The sequence below is a fragment of the Brachyhypopomus gauderio genome, chromosome 11, assembly GCF_052324685.1.
Source record: "Brachyhypopomus gauderio isolate BG-103 chromosome 11, BGAUD_0.2, whole genome shotgun sequence".
Taxonomy (NCBI): domain Eukaryota; kingdom Metazoa; phylum Chordata; class Actinopteri; order Gymnotiformes; family Hypopomidae; genus Brachyhypopomus; species Brachyhypopomus gauderio.
Window position 1 is genome coordinate 9937013 of NC_135221.1, and position 17589 is coordinate 9954601.

Genomic DNA, 17589 nt, shown 5'->3' on the forward strand with positions numbered 1-17589 from the left:
TTTAACAGATTTCCACTCTCTTATGACTCCTTTACTCTTTCAGAACGCGACTTTTCCTGGCAACTCTTCCTTCCTGCTTAAATGGCACACTTGGGTCTCATTTGTCAATGTGTCTAATTAAAATGAGACAACCATTTACTGCCAGTGTACAACTGACTGGGTTCAAGTACTGCTTGAAATTAGAGAAGGTCAGATAGTCCTTCGAGGACTCTGTTCTGTACTTCTCAAATATGGCAGCTGTTCCTGAAATATGTTACACATTTGGGCAGCGCCCTGAGGCAGTTCATTCAATATGTTTTTTTACAAACTAGTTTTTCAGTTTGTCGCTTTCTTTCTTTTGTCAGTTTATCGTCCTTATTTTTTTCCCCAATAAATGTATGTGTACAGACATATTGTGTACACTAGAAAAAAAAACCAATAAAAATAGAACTGAAATATTTGTATATAACCAGTAGTATACCCTCAACATTTGGGCTGTTTCTAAACATGTATCGGTAGTGGAAACACTATGAAACGCCATGCAGGAAATTTCTGATGAACTTCTGATAAAATCTACAACAATAAAAGTGTACAATAATTACAATAATTGCATAATAATTGCAGTAAAAAGAGTAAAGTGTGAGGTAATCGCCCAGAGATTGTTGGACCTTGATTAGCAGTTGTGAATCTGCAGGGTGATGTTCGTTTTTGCAACATAGTTTAAATGAGTATTGAACTATTATTACATTATACCTGGTATAAGGACAATAGTGATATTATATTATATTATATTATACTATATTATATTATATTATATTATATTATATTCATTCGTCTGTCCGGTCGACTATGTAAATGTGTTGTCTTTGTACATCAGCAGGTGGCAATATTTTCTCGTGTGCACTTAGGAGCAAATATGCTTGTAGCAAGAGAAGAAGAAATGGGACGCTGTCAATTTTGAGTGGAGTGAGGGGGGTTTAAGTGCATATTTTACATTTAAACAAATAACTCACAAATACTAAATACGTTATAGTTTCTACCATGTATGGTACGTGGTATTTTTCCAAGAAAAAACAAACAATTGATTAGATTAGACTTTTGTTTCTCAACAATTTAGCTGTCCGTATTGGACTGTTCACCCGTTTTTCAGTCACATGTTACAACGTAAGCGGCACTAAAAAAGTGGCGGGAAACATGGCGCGCGACGTTCTCCTTCACCGACGTTAACGACGCGGTTGTTTGTGTTGGTCTCCATCTTGGTTATCGGAGCGAGTTGGAGACAGCAAAGATGTCGAAATGTCTTCAGGGGGAAGATACCCCGCAGCCGCCGGACAGTTTAGACGTGTCCTCGATAGAGAAGGCCAGCTTCCTCCAGGGAGACCAATATTCCTCCCACGGCACGTCCAACAACACAAACAATGTTATGTTCACACACACTTTAACTGGTTTTGAGTGGTTGTTTTAAGACACTTGTGTCTTGGTTTGTGTAGGGAACCCTCTCCACAGCACCGCGCTAGAGGACGAGCCCAGTGCCCCAACAGACGGGCGTCCGAGGGCGGAGAGACACGCCGGCGACCGTCGAGCTGCCCGGGGCGGCCCGGCGAGTCCGACCGGCCCTGCCCGCTCGAAGAAGGGTCCGGCTACAACGAGACGGAGCCGGGCCGACCCACAACGGCCAAAGCGAGGGCGGGAGGCACCACAACACCCAACCCGGTATTTCACTTTTTATTAATTTTTAGTACATCCACCACAGAGCCAGATCTGCTGACCGGTTGGCTGCCTTGTTTTGCCCTTTGCCTTCGCAGGGATCCTTGGTTTCATAATTCGTGTAGTCATTACAGTAATGGCAATAAAGTGCCGTTTTAAGGGACAGTCGTGGTCTGGTGGTAGGGAAGTGGTCTTGTGAACGGAGGGTCTTGGGTGCGATTCCCAGGCTGAGGTGCCCTTGAGCAAGGCACCTAACCCCAACCGCGCTCCCCGGGTGCCAGGCTAGGGCTGCCCACCGCTCAGGGCATGTGTGCACCACAACCTCTAGTAATCGTGTGTGTGTGTGTGTGTGTGTGTTATAATTGCACAGATGGGCAAAAAGCGGAGGACAATTTTCGATTGTGGTGAAAGTCACAATTGACAAATATGGCACATTTACACAAAGTGTATTGTTCAGTTCTATACATTTGTGTGTGTTTGCAGACATCTGCAGGCCATCTCCGAGAGCAGACAGGAAAACAGGAGGAAGAGCAGACCGTCTGAAGTTTCGGGGGCAGCTGTGTCTGAGGTGAGGGGTGTTATTTTTGTTTTTATACAATGAGTGTATTTTTTATTGGCTTGGTTGTGGTGGTTGTTGGTCATCTAAAAGTCGAATATGTGGATAAGAAAATGAGGAACTATAATGTTTGGCTTCTTTCCAGGATCCGACCACCGACGGTTCAGCAGGTGTTGCATCACGTGACGCTAGGCAGCGGTCGTCTTTGTCCTCGGAAGAGTTGACTGATGAGGATGAGAGTTTTGTAAGCATGACATACTGTTTTCTTTGTTTTGCCTTCCATAAACCAGTCCACATGTTGGCCTCTGCTTCTTCTGTTCTGAAATATTGCCTGTGGCATAATGAGTGAATTGGAATACCTTATATAAAACAGCTCTGTCTGCAGGACTTCGGCAAAGCTGTTTTAGAAACTGTACCAGCTGTGTTGTCGGTAGTCCTGCAGTCTTAATCAAAGTCCATTCCATGACCCATCTATCAGCTATCCATTTGTTTAAGGTTAATCCTTCTAAGCAGAATACCTTGTCCTGGCTCTTGTACTGCAGGATCCAGATAACGAGAAGCACAAAGCATCCAGAGTGAGGCGGCCGAGGTCCTCTTCCAGGTCCCAGAGCCGAGGACCAAAGAGGAGGAGCTCGGCTGGATCCGCAGGTGACCAGGTTTAGGGTCTATGATCATAACGATGACGGTGTGACCACCGTGCTACTCGGGTTATGGGTTAGTTTGGGAATACCTGCCTACGTTTTGTGTTTAGTGTTTGTATTTGTCAGTGGCTGTATGTATGTTTAGTTTTGTTTGGCTTTCTTTTCTAGATCGCGGAAACCTCGGTAAGAAGTTGAAACGTGGTGCTGTGAGAAACCCGATTGATCTGGAAGTCATCCTTGAAGCATTCCAGCATTTTGTCTCGGAGTACAAGTAAGCTTTCGATCAGAGCTGAACAAAGTGCCCTGAATTTGTAAAATGCTGCCCTATTTAAGATTTAATTATGGTTTAAAAGGTTTTTATTTTTGTTTTGCTCTTATTTTTGTAAAATTAATCCTGGTATTAAATGTTTCTGAAATATTCAATTTTGATTGTTTTTACATAGAGAGACTGTTCACTCTGAACCTGTTAAGCAAGCCATAGATACTGTCTCACGCTCATTTGAGGAGCAGCTCGATGAGATGGTGAGCATCTGAACATACATCCATAGTAAATATGACTGATTATATTTGTAATCCACTACAGCCACAGTGAACAATGTCCAACCACATTCAGCTCTCAACACCACCGTGTCTGTGTTCTAGATCACGGCAGCTAAGGAGGCCGGCAGTGTGAAGCGGACTGCGGGGAAGGTAACAGCAAGCTGTGCTTGGGCAGTAGTGCTCTGTAAAGCCACACTCGCCTAGCAACAGTAGCCTTTTTACATCGGCGGAGGGATACGGTGAGACAGCATGTGTGATTTACACACAGTTGTGATTTACTGATCAGCCATCTGCAGATGAAACGAGTGATTGTTCAGGCAGCGTTGCAGGCTGTTTGCCAGTGAGTGTACTTTTCTCAAATGCTGTGCAAGACCTATAATTTCTGGATCTTTCTCCGCTCAGATCAATAGTACCCTGAACCGCAAGAAGTCTAGACTGGTGGAGGTCAAAAGTGAACTAATCAAGTAAGTAATGGCACTTTACATCCAGATGGCAGCATTTACATTGTTTGGATCAAACTGGCGCGGTTTGAGTAAGCTTTAACGGACGCGGTTTTTTGGACGAATGGCACGGGCCTGCCTGGCTGACGTGGCAGCGTGTTGTTGCTCTGTGCCGCGTCAGGACTGAAGCTGAGCTGGGGAGACTGCAGAGGGAGCACTGCAGGCTGGAGCAGAGGTTGGCGGCCCTCGCACGGGGCACCACCTTCCTGGCCAACCTGAAAGAGCTGAACGAGAGGTACCAGCGGCACCGCACCGCACACCCTGAGGAGCCCCAAACGGTGAGAGTGTGGGGAAGAGTGCTGCCCCCTGCGTTCTGCAGTTCACTGTGTCCTGACAACTTTTTTGAATGGCCAACAACACTGAGGCTTGGGAACCCTTCAGTTTGACCCTTATCAGAGTCCTTCAGGTCTTTATGCTTGTCCTGCTTTGAACACATCAACTTCACTAACTTCCTCTTCAATTGCTGCCTAATATACCCCACCCCTTGACACGTGCCATTGTAAGGAGAATGCCATTCTTTGAATGTTATTCATTAATGTTGAGGCTGATCAGTATAGGACGTTTGTTTGTTTGTTTTAATTATTACTAATTACTATTCTTTCTCTTTTTCCTTTATTACAGTATGGTCCGTCCTGCTTGCCTGCGATGATGTTGGAGGCCAGGAGCATCATGGGAACTGAAAACCAGTTAAAGATGATTAATGACCAGATGCAACAGTTTTTAGAGGAAACTGGTCACAAGTAGAATTGCTCTTACTAAAATGCGAATATAAATCTAATGAATATAAATCTAAATAGCTAAACAAATTCAGCAATAAATACAAAGTTTCTGCCAGAAGCATTTACTTTGGTGTATATATATTTGTACTGACAAATTCAGTAATAATTTTAATGTCACGTCATATTTGTGTTTTGAGAGGATTGAGACATACTGTTCAGTTTAATTTATCATTAAGGGTATAGTGAGCATGAACTTCAGTTTGCTTATTGATCCATCTGAACACTTGTGCCTTTAACGGACGTCTAGCAACTAAACTGAAGAGAATGTTCTAGAATGATCTATTTTCAGGGGAATAGTAAACCCTGAACATGTATCCAGAAGCAAAAGAAAGCTGCTATATTGTATCATGTGCCAACAATGTCTCGTGACTAACAGGTGTGCAACACACCTATCTGAATAGTAAATAAAAATTTTTTAAGAATTAGTTTTACAATTTCTTGTATCTTTTGCTGTCTGTGTACACCTCCTATAGCAAGTGTCATAGTCCAGTCTGGGGACCTGTGGGATGAATTTCCAGGGGCCAGATTGTGTTTCATTCAGAAGTCGGTGGTCTGTGTTTGAGTGTTCAATGCCAGATGACTTGTGCTTCTACCAGAGTACTGTAGACTGCAAACCTGATGCGTTTGACAGCCACTGTGAGACATACACTCATTAGTGTGAAGAGGAGGTAGGGTGGACTGCACACGGCCCTGTGGAGCACTGGTGCTGAGGTAGTGGAGATCCAAACCCAGCCTGACGTACTGTTTCCTGATGGACAGGAGGGGACATTGAGCTACCTCGGTTATCCAGGAGAACATGCAATATGTTTGCTCGGAATGAACAGCTGAAATATACACGGTACAAAGGCAAAGGTCCCGCACCTCAAGGTGTTGCAGGACGTAGTGCAGAGACATCCTGATGCCAGCGGTTACTCACCTGTTAGTCATGTATAAGAACAACAGGGTCCTGGAGAGATTCAATCTTCCTGATTGAAGAGATCAGTAACCCATGTGGAAAGCTGATCGCTACAGTACCCGAGTGTAGCAGGTGAGACAGAATCCTGACCACCTGCTTTCCTGGGGTTTTGTTTGCTAAGAACCCATAATTAGCACCACACGTCTCTTCATCTCTCCCTTCTCTTGACACTCATGCTTGTTTATGTAGGCATCATAAACTGGCATCACATACAGACCTGCGGGGCATATGAATATTAATATTTATTGCTGTTTTCAGATGTAATTTACTACTTTAACATCCACCACCTTCCGCCGTTATGTCATTGATAATACTGGATCAGCAGCTGTATCCATGGAAGTATGAAGAAATGTCTGGTGACGTAACCACGGGCTATCCTTTTCTGATGAATGAGATACTGAGTGTTAATTTGAACATTAATATGTTGCAGTACAGCGCCATCTTGTGGCCTTCATTGGTACTTTGAAGTGAGGGATAGGATTACTACTGCATGAAATTAACCGTAACCCAATCAGCCTCAGTGAAAGAGAAAGGCGAGCAGCATTGTATGTGTACATCATGCTTTATGTCAAAGCTATTATAAAAACAAACAAACAAACAAAATTCATGACGGTCATATTAAATGACGCCACTATCTACGCAGGAGTGGGCGGAGTCAGAAAAGTCATTTCTGAATTTCCATTACACCGTACAACTAGTTTTCTGAGTGCTCCGTTCGTCTCTCATTCGTTTCACTCATAAAACATCGTAAGTAAGCTTCTTTCCATTCATTAATTATAACTGAAGAGTGAGCTTTCGTTTGCTTCAGTCACTATTGCCAAATTGTAATACACTAAAGAACTTGATGAACAAATACGTTTACAAACAACCTTATATTGGATAGGGAATTGTGTAGGCCTGTGTATGCACTGTGAGTAAAGCAAGGTAATTTATATGTACACCTGACAAGTCTAAACAACCCCCATAACAATAACTTTTTCCCCTCAGGTCACATGATCCAAAACAGGTTGTTCTAGTATATTCCACATAGTTTCAAAGGAGAAATAAGAAATCTTTGGATGTTTGGTGCCTCAGTTCCACCTTGATGACCTTTCAGTAGTTTTGAATTAAAAATATATTTGATCACCTGCCTCAGAATGACTAATCTAAACACTTTTATTAGGTTAATTTTCACTGTAGCACCAAAATTTTGAATTGTGCACTTTGGACCTGAAGGTCACCAGTCAGCATACTAAAAAAGAAACTGAAGGTCTTAATGATGCCTATACATGTAAGGGAGGAAGTAGAGTGTGTAGCTTCCTGGATCGTCCTTGTCAACAGTGAATTAGGGCCATTATACAAACCGACCTGTACAAGCAAGCTTGACTAGAGAGGCTCTCTGTACAGAAGAGTTCATTCCACTACAGCACACACGAGCCTTCCAGCGTTTTTGATCTTATCTGACGTTCGTGTTGTTCAAGGGTGGTCCTTTTTGAAAAGGTATTTCTGCTCAAACGATATGGCGAGAACACTAGATTTTGATTTTGGAATATAGCTTCTACGTTGACAGCACTTTTTTGTGACAGAATCCTTTTTTCCTCCAGAGCGATGTCAGAGCACAACACTGCAGGAGCAAACCAGGGTGACTGTCTGGATGCCAGGACCGAAGGGTAAAATATATTAAACCACTGACGTTCATCAATGTAGTGCCTGCTTATGAAGTGAGGGGGCATTTTTAAGTTTGCATTTATTGATTCTGCAGGTATTCCAAGCTTTATTGCTGTAGTGTTAAGACATAATTCAGTATAGTTTTGTTTGTTAATTTGGCTGTTTTTTTTTGTTTCTTGGCCTCTTCATATAAGCAACAGCACTGGTTTCCAGAAACTTAGCACTGATACTGAAAGAAAAGAGTCATCTTGGCACAAGCAAACTGAAGAAAGAGGAAGAAACTGCTCTCACCAACTTTGAGCACTGTCTTCAGAGATCTAACCAATCAAAGACAATTAAGCTACTGTGAAGGACCGAAGCTGAATTTTTCAGAATTCAGATTATAAGACTACAGAATATAAAATGTGATACAGCAACACGTTGGGATTGCAGTTGATTAAAAGTCATTGATCCCTATATGGACATGGTTCAAGATGGGCTCAAATTATTAACACTTTAATATCCATAATACCTATCACATATTATTGATAAATACCCATAATACCCATGACAGTACTGAAGGAAGGCGACACATAGAAGTTTGGGATGTGTTGTTGCAGCATTTTGTTTATAATTACTGTTTTTGAGTATTGTCTGGGTCAATGCTGTGAGCACAATGACCAGGTTGTGTTGTGTAGCCCTAAGTCAGATTCAGATCCTAATCCCACCCATACTGCACGACAGCATCTAAATGACTTTGAACACAGCCGTCTTCCTCCCTTTCAGGACCACAACTGGATCCAGTGGGACTGAAGGGATCTCCACTGGATCCAGTGGGACTAAAGGGATCTCCACTGGACCCGAAAAGGCCAAAACTGAAGCCCTGTCTGACCTGTACAGATACAACATGGGCTACCCCAACCTCGGGAAATGCATTATCATCAACAACAAGAATTTTCATAAACATACAGGTAGGAGCTGAAGATGAATGTGTGTGCCTTGTCTTGTGGTGGAGGTCGCTGTCTCTCACACAGCTGTCTCACCCCCCCCCCCCCCCCCCAAAAGGGATGCTCGTGCGGAACGGAACAGACGTGGACGCGGCAAACGTGTTCAAAGTTTTCACAGAGCTGGGCTTCAAAACAATGATCCAAAATGACCAGACCGTTTCACAAATGAAGAGCCTTCTAAAATCAGGTTTATGGAATTATAGTTCACATTCACTTTGACGTGTTTTATTTGTCACCTAAAATGAATCACAACTGTATCACGACTGAATCAAACGGAGGAGTCATTTTAATCTGGGCAACTGATTCATTAAGAACTGATTCAGTTTCAAATGGCCTTAGTTCCATAAGTGCATGCTGTTTACAGATACTGTAGTGAATGAATCATTAATGTTCTTGTACACACAGTGTCCCAGGAGGATCACAGTCAGTCATCCCTCTTTGCTTGTGTGATACTGAGTCATGGAGATGAAGGGGTTCTCTATGGTATTGATGGACATGTGGACATTAAGGAACTGACCTCACTCTTCAGAGGAGACCACTGTCCTTCTCTAGTTGGCAAACCTAAGCTCTTCTTCATACAGGTATGATTCCATAATGATACAAACATACCAGACAGGTTTACGGATGATCATTTGTAAAATCTTTGCTTTTACCTGTCTTACTGAGATACAAGAAGTTATTTAAATTTAGTCATGTCAAGTCAAGTGGCTTTTTATTTAGTGCTGCAGTGTATTTTAGCAAACATTTTGTTTGCTTTGAGCTGATTAATTTTTCAGACTTGTCTTGGTTTCTTTGTTCCTTTCATCTGTTTGAGCCTGCAGATGACATAAGGAAGAACTGTGTGTTTTTGAGTGAAACTCTGTGATCACGCCATCCAAACCTGAAACCTCATTTCAAACCTTATTCCTTTTAAGCAACCACAGTAATAGTAATGACACAGTAATGACAAAGGAGTGTTTTTTACAATAAAGTTTAATCCAAGATACAATGTCAGTGTGGGATTAGAACAGTATGAGTAGCAGTTAGTCAGTATGAATCATTTTGATTCATCTTTAGGGTATGTCAGAGAAAACATGCCACTGTGACTGTTTTAATCTGCTCCTTTAATCTCTGGATTACTCGAAATGTTCTTGTTTCTGCTGTCCTTGTGTGTTAAGGCGTGTCGAGGATCGGACTTGGACAGTGGCATTGAGACTGATAGCGTTAGTGATTCAGAAGACACACAGAGGATTCCTGTTGAGGCAGACTTCTTGTATGCATACTCTACTGCTCCAGGTAAAACACATTTTCCTCAAAGTGGTTTATTACTGTATTTATTCGAAACACTTTGTAGACGTACACATATTGTTGCCTGTCTACTTTCAGCCTCAGTTTGCATCTGCAATCAGCCGTCAGCTCCTCATTGGTCAGTTTTTGACGTATAACTCTTAGCTGGACAATTTGGGTGACACTCTCGATCATACATTGATGCTGATGTGTGACAGTGACACACTGTACTGATGTGTGACAGTGACACACTGTACTGATGTGTAACAGTGACACACTGTACTGATGTGTAACGGTGACACACTGTACTGATGAGTGACAGTGACACACTGTACTGACGTGTAACAGTGACACACTGTACTGATGTGTAACAGTGGCACACTGTACTGATGAGTGACACACTGTACAGATGTGTAACATTGACACACTGTACTGATGTGTAACAGTGACACACTGTACTGATGAGTGACACACTGTACAGATGTGTCACTGTGACACACTGTACTGATGAGTGACAGTGACACACTGTACTGATGTGTAACAGTGACACACTGTACAGATGTGTAACATTGACACACTGTACTGATGAGTGACAGTGACACACTGTACTGATGTGTAACATTGACACACTGTACTGATGTGTAACAGTGACACACTGAGCTGATGTGTAACAGTGACACACTGAGCTGATGTGTAACAGTGACACACTGTACTGATGTGTAACAGTGACACACTGTACTGTGTATAGTGACTAATTCCAATGTAACAACTGCTGACATTCTGGGACCATATCCACCCAATATCATCTTCACCAGCAATGTAGTGCAAATTTGCGAGGCCCAGTGTGATATTTTTCATTATTATTATTATTTTTAATTACGTTCCCTTTACGTAAAATGCACCTAAAGAAGGCGTTTCTCATAAAGCAGCCTATGAATATATGTTATGTAATTGATTTAAAGATGGGTTTGTACAGACATGTTTGTGTGCATGTTTATTACGTCATTGCTGTCTCTCTTCCTAAAGGTTATTATGCCTGGAGAAACACAACTCATGGATCATGGTTCATCTTCTCCCTTTGTGAGATGTTGGCGACCCATGCCAGAGAGCTGGAGATAATGCAGATCATGACACGTGTGAACCGCAAGGTGGCGATGGAGTTCCAGTCTAACACTGACCTGCCTGGTTTCAACCGGAAGAAACAAATACCGTGTATTGTGTCCATGCTAACCAAAGAGCTATACTTTCCAAAATGATTCTAACACCCAAAATGAAACCAAATTACGATTAGGAAAGAGTGACTGCGCACTAATGTGCACTAACAGGGGCGAGTGCAGAGAATACACAGAATATTTGTAGTTTTTTCTTTTTGCACATAAGTGCAATGGAAAGTTGTTATAGTATGACATGCTAACGTCTCGTGCATGCACTGTTGCATTGTATCACGCGCTAACATCTGGTACAATGTGCACGCTATGCTTACACTGGAAGGAGTGTATACCCTTTGGAACAACCTGCATAATAATTGTGGCAGGTGTACAAAAAAAAGAGAATGACTCTTCAATAAAACGTTTTAAAAGGATATTTGTTCACTTATCTTATTGTAGTGTTATTTTACTTGTTTACCAATGATAAAGTCAAGAATACGTGCAAGTGTGACAGGTGCAGTCATCACAACGTCGCCATTATTTGCACCTTTTGAGTTGAACTCAAACCCCCATTACCCCGTGTACATTATCTGTCGTGTCTGCTCGTTGCGTGCCATAGTCGAACACACCTTGGCAGAGTAATTTCCAAATATTCTTTTCTGTTGGGAAGCAGAACCGTTTAAACATCACAATAAACGGTTTCGTTTCCATTTTTATTCCCGCAAGTACAAACTTGCTTTTGTTGTGATAAATGGTTTTGAGGCAACATTAACAATCAGATGTGATACAGTCTCACAATAAGTGTCTAGCTGCAGAAAGCTTCCCAAATGTGCTCAAAACAGTTTGAACGTCCCACATTTGCTCTCGCGCGTTGTATCCGAATTTCTGCAGCCCAGAGTGTGTAGCCTCAGCCCGGTTGGGCGGGTCCGGTAGATAAGGCTCGCGCCAGGCGGTAAGACAGGTTTAGTTAGGCTGCTTGGTTAGATTAACCCTAGATCACATGACAACCCAACAAACTTACAGAAAGCGATGTGTTATTTGCCAAAGCTGGCACGATGAGGTGCGAGAAGCTGGCATGGAGTAGGCTGTAGCAAACTATTATTATTATTATTATTTAAAAACCAGACATACCTAAATGTTTATTATGTGCTTTGCCCCTGCTATCTAAAAACATTCATTTCAGAATGAGAAGGCTGCTTAAAGACCTTTTACGATAGTTGCAGGAATGACCACAACAAATGAACCACAGCGGACTGGGTAGTCTAAAAGATGAAAATAAATGAATTATTAAATAAACGTGAACCCAGCTATCTGTGTCACCATGTCCTCGCGAACGGGCGAAAAAAAAAGCCGTATCTTTGCAGCCGCAACAATTCTTTAGTGCAATTTTAACGCATAAGATGAGTGCATTTGTTTTTATTGGGCGTGATTAACGTGCTCTCAGTTTCTATTCCGACTGCTCTCGCTTTAAGAGGCCAGAGAAACACAGGGAAGCGAAAATGAAATGTAGTTGATGGTGGGGCGCATGAATGAACACACTTCCGTGCACAAGTTTGCACAACGCCCTCCAGCCCCGTCAGACACCCAACACTCCGGGAGGGGACTTCCACACACCGCCGTTTCCTTCACTTGTTTTGCTTTCGATCTGGAGAACGAAATAGACCCGACACAAGTTTTCGTTTTGTTATCGACAGCCACAGTTTGGAGGCACTTTTAAGGCGCCGCGCGCGACGTTTTCTACTTATTCCCAGGCGGAATTTGCAGGTCTCGCAGGTAAAGACGTTTCCGCGTTTCTTATTTATTGCGCCGATTGCAGCGCAGCCGCCGCGGAGCGCCGAGTGGTGCGGACGGGTCATAAAAGCGAAAGTGCTGGATGTTTTGATCCATTTGGGATGGGGGAATGTTTGTTTTCAGTTTTGATATGACTTGACTCCGTGTGATGGCTGGTGCGCGCTGAACTTGGAGTTGGGAGCAGTTGACAGGTCGAGGTCACACACTCGGGACTGACAGAACTATCGCCATTTACAAATAACGTGAGAATGCTGCTTACCGACCCAACCGTAAGTTACAGCAGCCTGGCTGGCGGGTTCGTGTTTTCTTGTGCCTTAAATGTGATCTGGTGCACAAACGTACACTCACCAAAGTTGTTGTGTGTGTTGTGTGTAAAAGGCGAATCTGGCAGACCTGGTGGCGCTTACTCGGGGAAACGCTGTTGCTGTGTTGGTCGTGTTGCACTTTAGACTTGGCACTTTAGACTTGGCACATTTTTTGCAATTTTAGATTTTTTAAAAAGAATTTTACCAAATGTAAAGATCTACTATAAAGTAATTTGCATTATGCCGTGATTTGAGAATCCAGGAATTTGGATGCAATAGCGCGACGGGTGGGATAGATTTGCAGAACACTGGATCTTCTTAATTAGTGACTTATTTGTATGTTGAAAACGTACCCGTTTGTAACTTCAGTAATATTCGGCTTTGTAGCAAGCACGTAGGCCATAAACGCGCTCTTGTGCACGCACGTGTACTCACACGTACAGCGAGTTGGATTTGGTGGAAGGGAGGAAACCCTGTTCGCAACTTTGCGTCCAGTTTGAATCGCTCGAGCGCAAAAGCCCCGACCTGGGGAGCGCGAGGTCACAGCGGCGTCCCCAGCCTGAAGCCTCTAGTGCACTTAAGGCTGTGTAGCTTCTGATGGCCTACCAGCGTGTGCCAGAGTAGTAAATTAAGTAAATTTAAGTAAACCAAAGGTAAAACTGGAAACAACCCGTCCAGAGTCGTATAAAATATCAATTTTAACAATTAATTGTTTAATTATGTAAATATCTAAAGCAGCACGCGTCTTCTATCTTATTTAATTAAAACTAATTAGTTTTAAATGAAAGTTGCATGTTTGAATTTTATGTCAAATATTAGTTGCAATACTGATACAAAGAAACAACAACAAAAAAACCCCAAGTATCACTAGTTTTTTTATGTTGTTAAGGAAACCGACTTTAAGATTTCCTGGTCTGAGCAGGCTCATCAGACTTTGTCAGTCCAGTCAATGGACTGGTATGTTATTGTTTGTTTTATGGACACCTAAACACCAACCAGACAGGAAAGGCTTATCACATAGGCCCAAACTGCTAACAAGACGTTTAGCTTACATTAACCACAGTGGCAGCCTTATACGACTGGATTGTATTTCATTATATATGTTTGTATGCATGAAGTATTAATATTTCATTTGCGTATTTCTTAGTTTTGAATAATCTGGCAGTTGTGCTTCAGGTTATAACTGGCTGGTGAAAGTAAATAAGACTCATTCATGCTACAAAGCTCTCCACAACTATTGTGAGATGAAGTCCGATAGAAATGTAGGGTGAAACTAAATTGTTTGGGTTATTTATGGAAAAGCTCACCTCCTCTGAACTTCCTGGATTCTGTGTATTGTATTCCACTGTACAGTTTTGTTTGAGAACAAGATTAATATGTGCATTGTGCATATAAGAAGAGTCATATCAGGCAAAACAGTTTTTCCATGAACCATTTGGATAAGTGTAGTGATCTTGTTTATAGCTGGAGATGCACCAAATGGGATCAATACTCGAAAATAGCGTTTCTTAATAGATTGGGCTGAGTCACGCATGTTGGGCCCGTTTCAAGCTTGTTTCCTCTGTGTTAATGGAGCAACGTAAGCCTGGAGTCGAGCTGTAGTTTTCTAAGGATGACACAGTCCAGATGACTGTCTGCTGTTCCTTCATTCTCTCTCTCCCTCTCTCTCTTTCTCTCTCTCCCTCTCTCTCTGTCTCATCCTCCATTTTTCTCTGTGTAGGCCACTATGCCCGTGGAGAGAATGCGTATGCGGCCGTGGTTGGAAGAGCAGATAAACTCGTGTAAGATCCCGGGGCTCAAGTGGGTCAACAGGGTAGGTAGACAGCTTTTTTTTAAACAGGCAAATATGTCACGTTCTCACTATCAATTATAGACGCAAGCAGCATAAGACGAGATTTGTTTCCCGGTACTTCGAAGTATTTCACCAGTGCGACTTCCAGGAACACGGGCATCTTGTAAATAGCCCACATATCTTTCGTGTTTGAAACCTGCTCGGTGCAGGTGCCCAAAACAGACATTCGCGGCACCCAGTTGCGTCCGCGTGTCATTCTGCGATGTGTTCTGTGATGTGTGGTGTTCTGATTGGTTGGTGCTTTCAGGAAAAGAGAATTTTCCAGATTCCGTGGATGCACGCCGCGCGTCACGGCTGGGATGTGGAAAAAGACGCACCTCTGTTCCGGAACTGGGCCATACACACAGGTTCGCAAGCACACGCATGTACACAAACCCTTTTAGGAACCCTCTCACTAAAATCCCATTCCTACACTCACACACTATCTCCACCACTCACCCATTCACTCAGACATTGTTTGTCAAGCAAAATGTGGTACTGACATGAATCCGCAACCTTGTTCTCCTTTTATAATGTCTACATCATCATGTTGGACATTCATTTCTGCGCTGTAATTTGTTCAGGCAAATTTCAGCCGGGGGTAGACAAACCTGACCCTAAAACATGGAAGGCGAATTTTCGCTGCGCTATGAACTCGCTTCCTGACATCGAAGAGGTGAAAGATAAAAGCATCAAAAAAGGAACTAACGCCTTCAGGGTTTACAAGATGCTGTCGGCGTCCGAGAGACAGTCAAAGAGAGGTCAGTGATGCTCTGATACCCCAGCGTGAACACACATTCACACGGTCTGGCACAGATATACTGTTAGTTGAAAAGTTCAGTGAACAGCGCGTTACAATGAAGGGATTTCGGAAGTTTTCCTTGATATGTTTATACTACACGTTTACGCAATTATAAATTTTTTTTATTGTAGGAAAGAAGAGGTTAGAGAAGGACGTAAAGGTAAAGGTAAGTATCTTGACTCTTGACACATTGCTCTGAGATAGAGAAGCTCCAGTGATACCTGAATCATTTTATTCATATGAGCACTCTAGAAAGTTCTGGAATCATGCTCATTGGACATCCGTAGTGTAAGCTTGAGCCCGCCCCCCAGTCTCATGCACTCTTCTCATAGGAGGAGCTGCTGTGCCCTGTTTCCTCTGCTTGGGAGAGCACGAACGGCTCCGCCGTCACCGCGGGGACCAGAGCACCTGTGGTCAAGCAGGAAGCGGACCAGCCTTCTGTCGCAGGTGAAGCTCCCGGACACAGACACCATCACCCCCGGGCAGGCCTCTGCGTTTGCTGGACCCTAGGTCCATGAGCAAGGCGAGGTAGACATCTTGACTTCCCCTGGATGTCAACAGATAGCTACCTAATCCACATCTGTCTCTTCACATGAAACGATCGGTCTTTAAAGGGTTTGATTGTATGACAGTGAAATATGAAGAAGTTCTGATCTCACTCTTCATAAAGTAGGGGCGAAACGACGTGGTTTCTCCTGCTGCCCTCTGCCTCCTCCAACCCATTTTGTTCGTACAAGTTATTTTAGGCTTGTTTTCAACAGTGTGACTCACCCTTTGGTGGAAGATTCCCTGGCCGATAAAACACAAAAGCATTATTCTTTGCTTTTCTCTTTGCTGTTCTTTTTTTTTTTTTTTTTGGGGGGGGGGGGGGGGGGGGGGGGGGGGTTATAAACTAACCTGTCGCTGTTTCACTATATCCTGTAATTTTGTGGCTGTGGCTTGCTTTAACTGTGGTTTGGACATAGCCATCAAAAAAGTTTGTGTAAAGGAAGAGTAATGTTAAAGGATATATGGTTCAAAATCAAAACTGTCTTCTTCCCTCTTACGGTATCCAAGCTTTTGGATTTTAAACCCTGATTTGTATTATACTGAACAACCTTCAGACACTTCTCTGATAAAATTCTTCTCTGATTAATATTTTCCTATCTGCGTGTTCAACCTTCTTTCAGATAATCCCAGAGGGTCATAGTACAGGTTGGGGAAAAATAAATAGATCACTACAGAATCATTAGATATTCACTGATATGTAAGCACACACAATAGCAGCGTGTCCTTGCCACACTATCTAACAGGAAATGCCAGTGTAATCATTTCCACCATTCACTTTCCCCTGACCATAATGAAGTTAATCCCAGTAGGACTGCGTTCTATGCCCAACATGTCCTCTAGGAACCCCCCCCCCCCCCCCCCCCCCCCCCCCCCCCCCCACACACACACACACACACACCACACCACATCACAATACACACACACTCCGACATGCATGTCTGTATTGTCAGTTCCTCCTTGCGTGTTCTTCATATTCACTCTCTCTTCCCTGTTTCTCTTCCACAGAAATGCCTAGCTGTAGCCCATCAGAGGACCACCTGGTCATCCCCGAAGTGTGCCAGACCATCGAGGTGATGACGGAGAATGAGGAGCAGGCAGTGAGCTCCAGCCATCCCTACCCTCTCCAGATCTCACCAGTGTCCTCTTATGGAGGTGTGTGTGTGTGTGTGTTTGTGTGTGTGTGTCTCTCTCTCTCCCCCCCCTTGTTCTTTGCGTCTTATCACCTCATACCATCTGATGCTGTGCTACCATAACGTTCCTAGAACAACACCAGCATGTCAGATGCCTGGTGAACATGAGCAGAATTCGGAGGTGTGCTGCTACACGCTGTGCCACCTGTAGTATTAGCACAGGTGCTGGGTGTAGTGGTCACAGCTGCCCCATTCAAACCCCGAACCTGAGCTCCGAGCCTTCAGGCGTGCTCTCAAGCCACCAGACTTTTGTAATCTCTGAGATTCCCAGCAGACAGTGGTTTACATTTTCGAGCACTGTGCCTGTTCTGTGTATTGCTCAATGCCCAGTATGGTTAACCACCCTGTGGTCGTATTCTAACCAAGAGCTCCGGCCGCTATTGTGCCACTGTAGCCCCCCCCCCCCCCCCGCCCTCG

At 43.4% G+C, this 17589-nt stretch overlaps 3 protein-coding genes across 5 annotated transcripts; all 3 read left to right on the forward strand.

The window, feature by feature from the left end:
• Positions 1-938: 938 nt before the first annotated feature.
• Positions 939-5127, forward strand: cenpu (centromere protein U). Its single transcript, XM_077022946.1, has 11 exons — positions 939-1376; positions 1470-1692; positions 2170-2254; positions 2388-2486; positions 2785-2890; positions 3052-3154; positions 3327-3405; positions 3526-3573; positions 3826-3887; positions 4045-4201; positions 4545-5127. The coding sequence occupies exons 1-11, from the start codon at positions 1268-1270 to the stop codon at positions 4665-4667; spliced, it is 1194 nt and encodes a 397-aa protein (XP_076879061.1). The 5' UTR covers positions 939-1267; the 3' UTR covers positions 4668-5127.
• A 1181-nt stretch (positions 5128-6308) lies between these two features.
• Positions 6309-11138, forward strand: casp3b (caspase 3, apoptosis-related cysteine peptidase b). Of its 2 annotated transcripts, none has more exons than XM_077021834.1 (7): positions 6309-6404; positions 7241-7306; positions 8070-8254; positions 8349-8477; positions 8696-8871; positions 9448-9565; positions 10583-11138. In XM_077021834.1, the coding sequence occupies exons 2-7, from the start codon at positions 7245-7247 to the stop codon at positions 10810-10812; spliced, it is 900 nt and encodes a 299-aa protein (XP_076877949.1). In that variant the 5' UTR covers positions 6309-6404; positions 7241-7244; the 3' UTR covers positions 10813-11138. The 2 variants fall into 2 exon arrangements, with proteins under 2 accessions (XP_076877949.1, XP_076877950.1); XM_077021835.1 differs by lacking the exon at positions 6309-6404 and adding an exon at positions 6645-7136.
• A 1060-nt stretch (positions 11139-12198) lies between these two features.
• irf2b (interferon regulatory factor 2b) lies at positions 12199-17418 on the forward strand. Of its 2 annotated transcripts, XM_077021836.1 has the most exons (8): positions 12199-12477; positions 12619-12764; positions 14521-14613; positions 14900-14999; positions 15216-15392; positions 15565-15599; positions 15766-15880; positions 16988-17418. In XM_077021836.1, the coding sequence occupies exons 2-8, from the start codon at positions 12744-12746 to the stop codon at positions 17233-17235; spliced, it is 789 nt and encodes a 262-aa protein (XP_076877951.1). In that variant the 5' UTR covers positions 12199-12477; positions 12619-12743; the 3' UTR covers positions 17236-17418. The 2 variants fall into 2 exon arrangements, with proteins under 2 accessions (XP_076877951.1, XP_076877952.1); XM_077021837.1 differs by lacking the exon at positions 12619-12764 and having other exon boundaries at positions 12202-12477; positions 16988-17416.
• The last annotated feature ends 171 nt before the right edge of the window (positions 17419-17589 follow it).

Excerpts from the sequence above, each read along its gene's own strand:
- cenpu (XM_077022946.1), top strand. The coding sequence starts at position 1,268 with ATGTCGAAATGTCTTCAGGGGGAAGATACCCCGCAGCCGCCGGACAGT. Across the intron at positions 2,255-2,387 it reads CGGGGGCAGCTGTGTCTGAG|GATCCGACCACCGACGGTTC; the intron begins GTGAGGGGTGTT and ends GCTTCTTTCCAG. Across the intron at positions 4,202-4,544 it reads ACCCTGAGGAGCCCCAAACG|TATGGTCCGTCCTGCTTGCC; the intron begins GTGAGAGTGTGG and ends CCTTTATTACAG.
- casp3b (XM_077021834.1), top strand. The coding sequence starts at position 7,245 with ATGTCAGAGCACAACACTGCAGGAGCAAACCAGGGTGACTGTCTGGAT. Across the intron at positions 7,307-8,069 it reads CTGGATGCCAGGACCGAAGG|GACCACAACTGGATCCAGTG; the intron begins GTAAAATATATT and ends CCTCCCTTTCAG. Across the intron at positions 8,255-8,348 it reads GAATTTTCATAAACATACAG|GGATGCTCGTGCGGAACGGA; the intron begins GTAGGAGCTGAA and ends CCCCCCCAAAAG.
- irf2b (XM_077021836.1), top strand. The coding sequence starts at position 12,744 with ATGCTGCTTACCGACCCAACC. Across the intron at positions 12,765-14,520 it reads TGCTGCTTACCGACCCAACC|GCCACTATGCCCGTGGAGAG; the intron begins GTAAGTTACAGC and ends TTCTCTGTGTAG. Across the intron at positions 14,614-14,899 it reads GGCTCAAGTGGGTCAACAGG|GAAAAGAGAATTTTCCAGAT; the intron begins GTAGGTAGACAG and ends TGGTGCTTTCAG.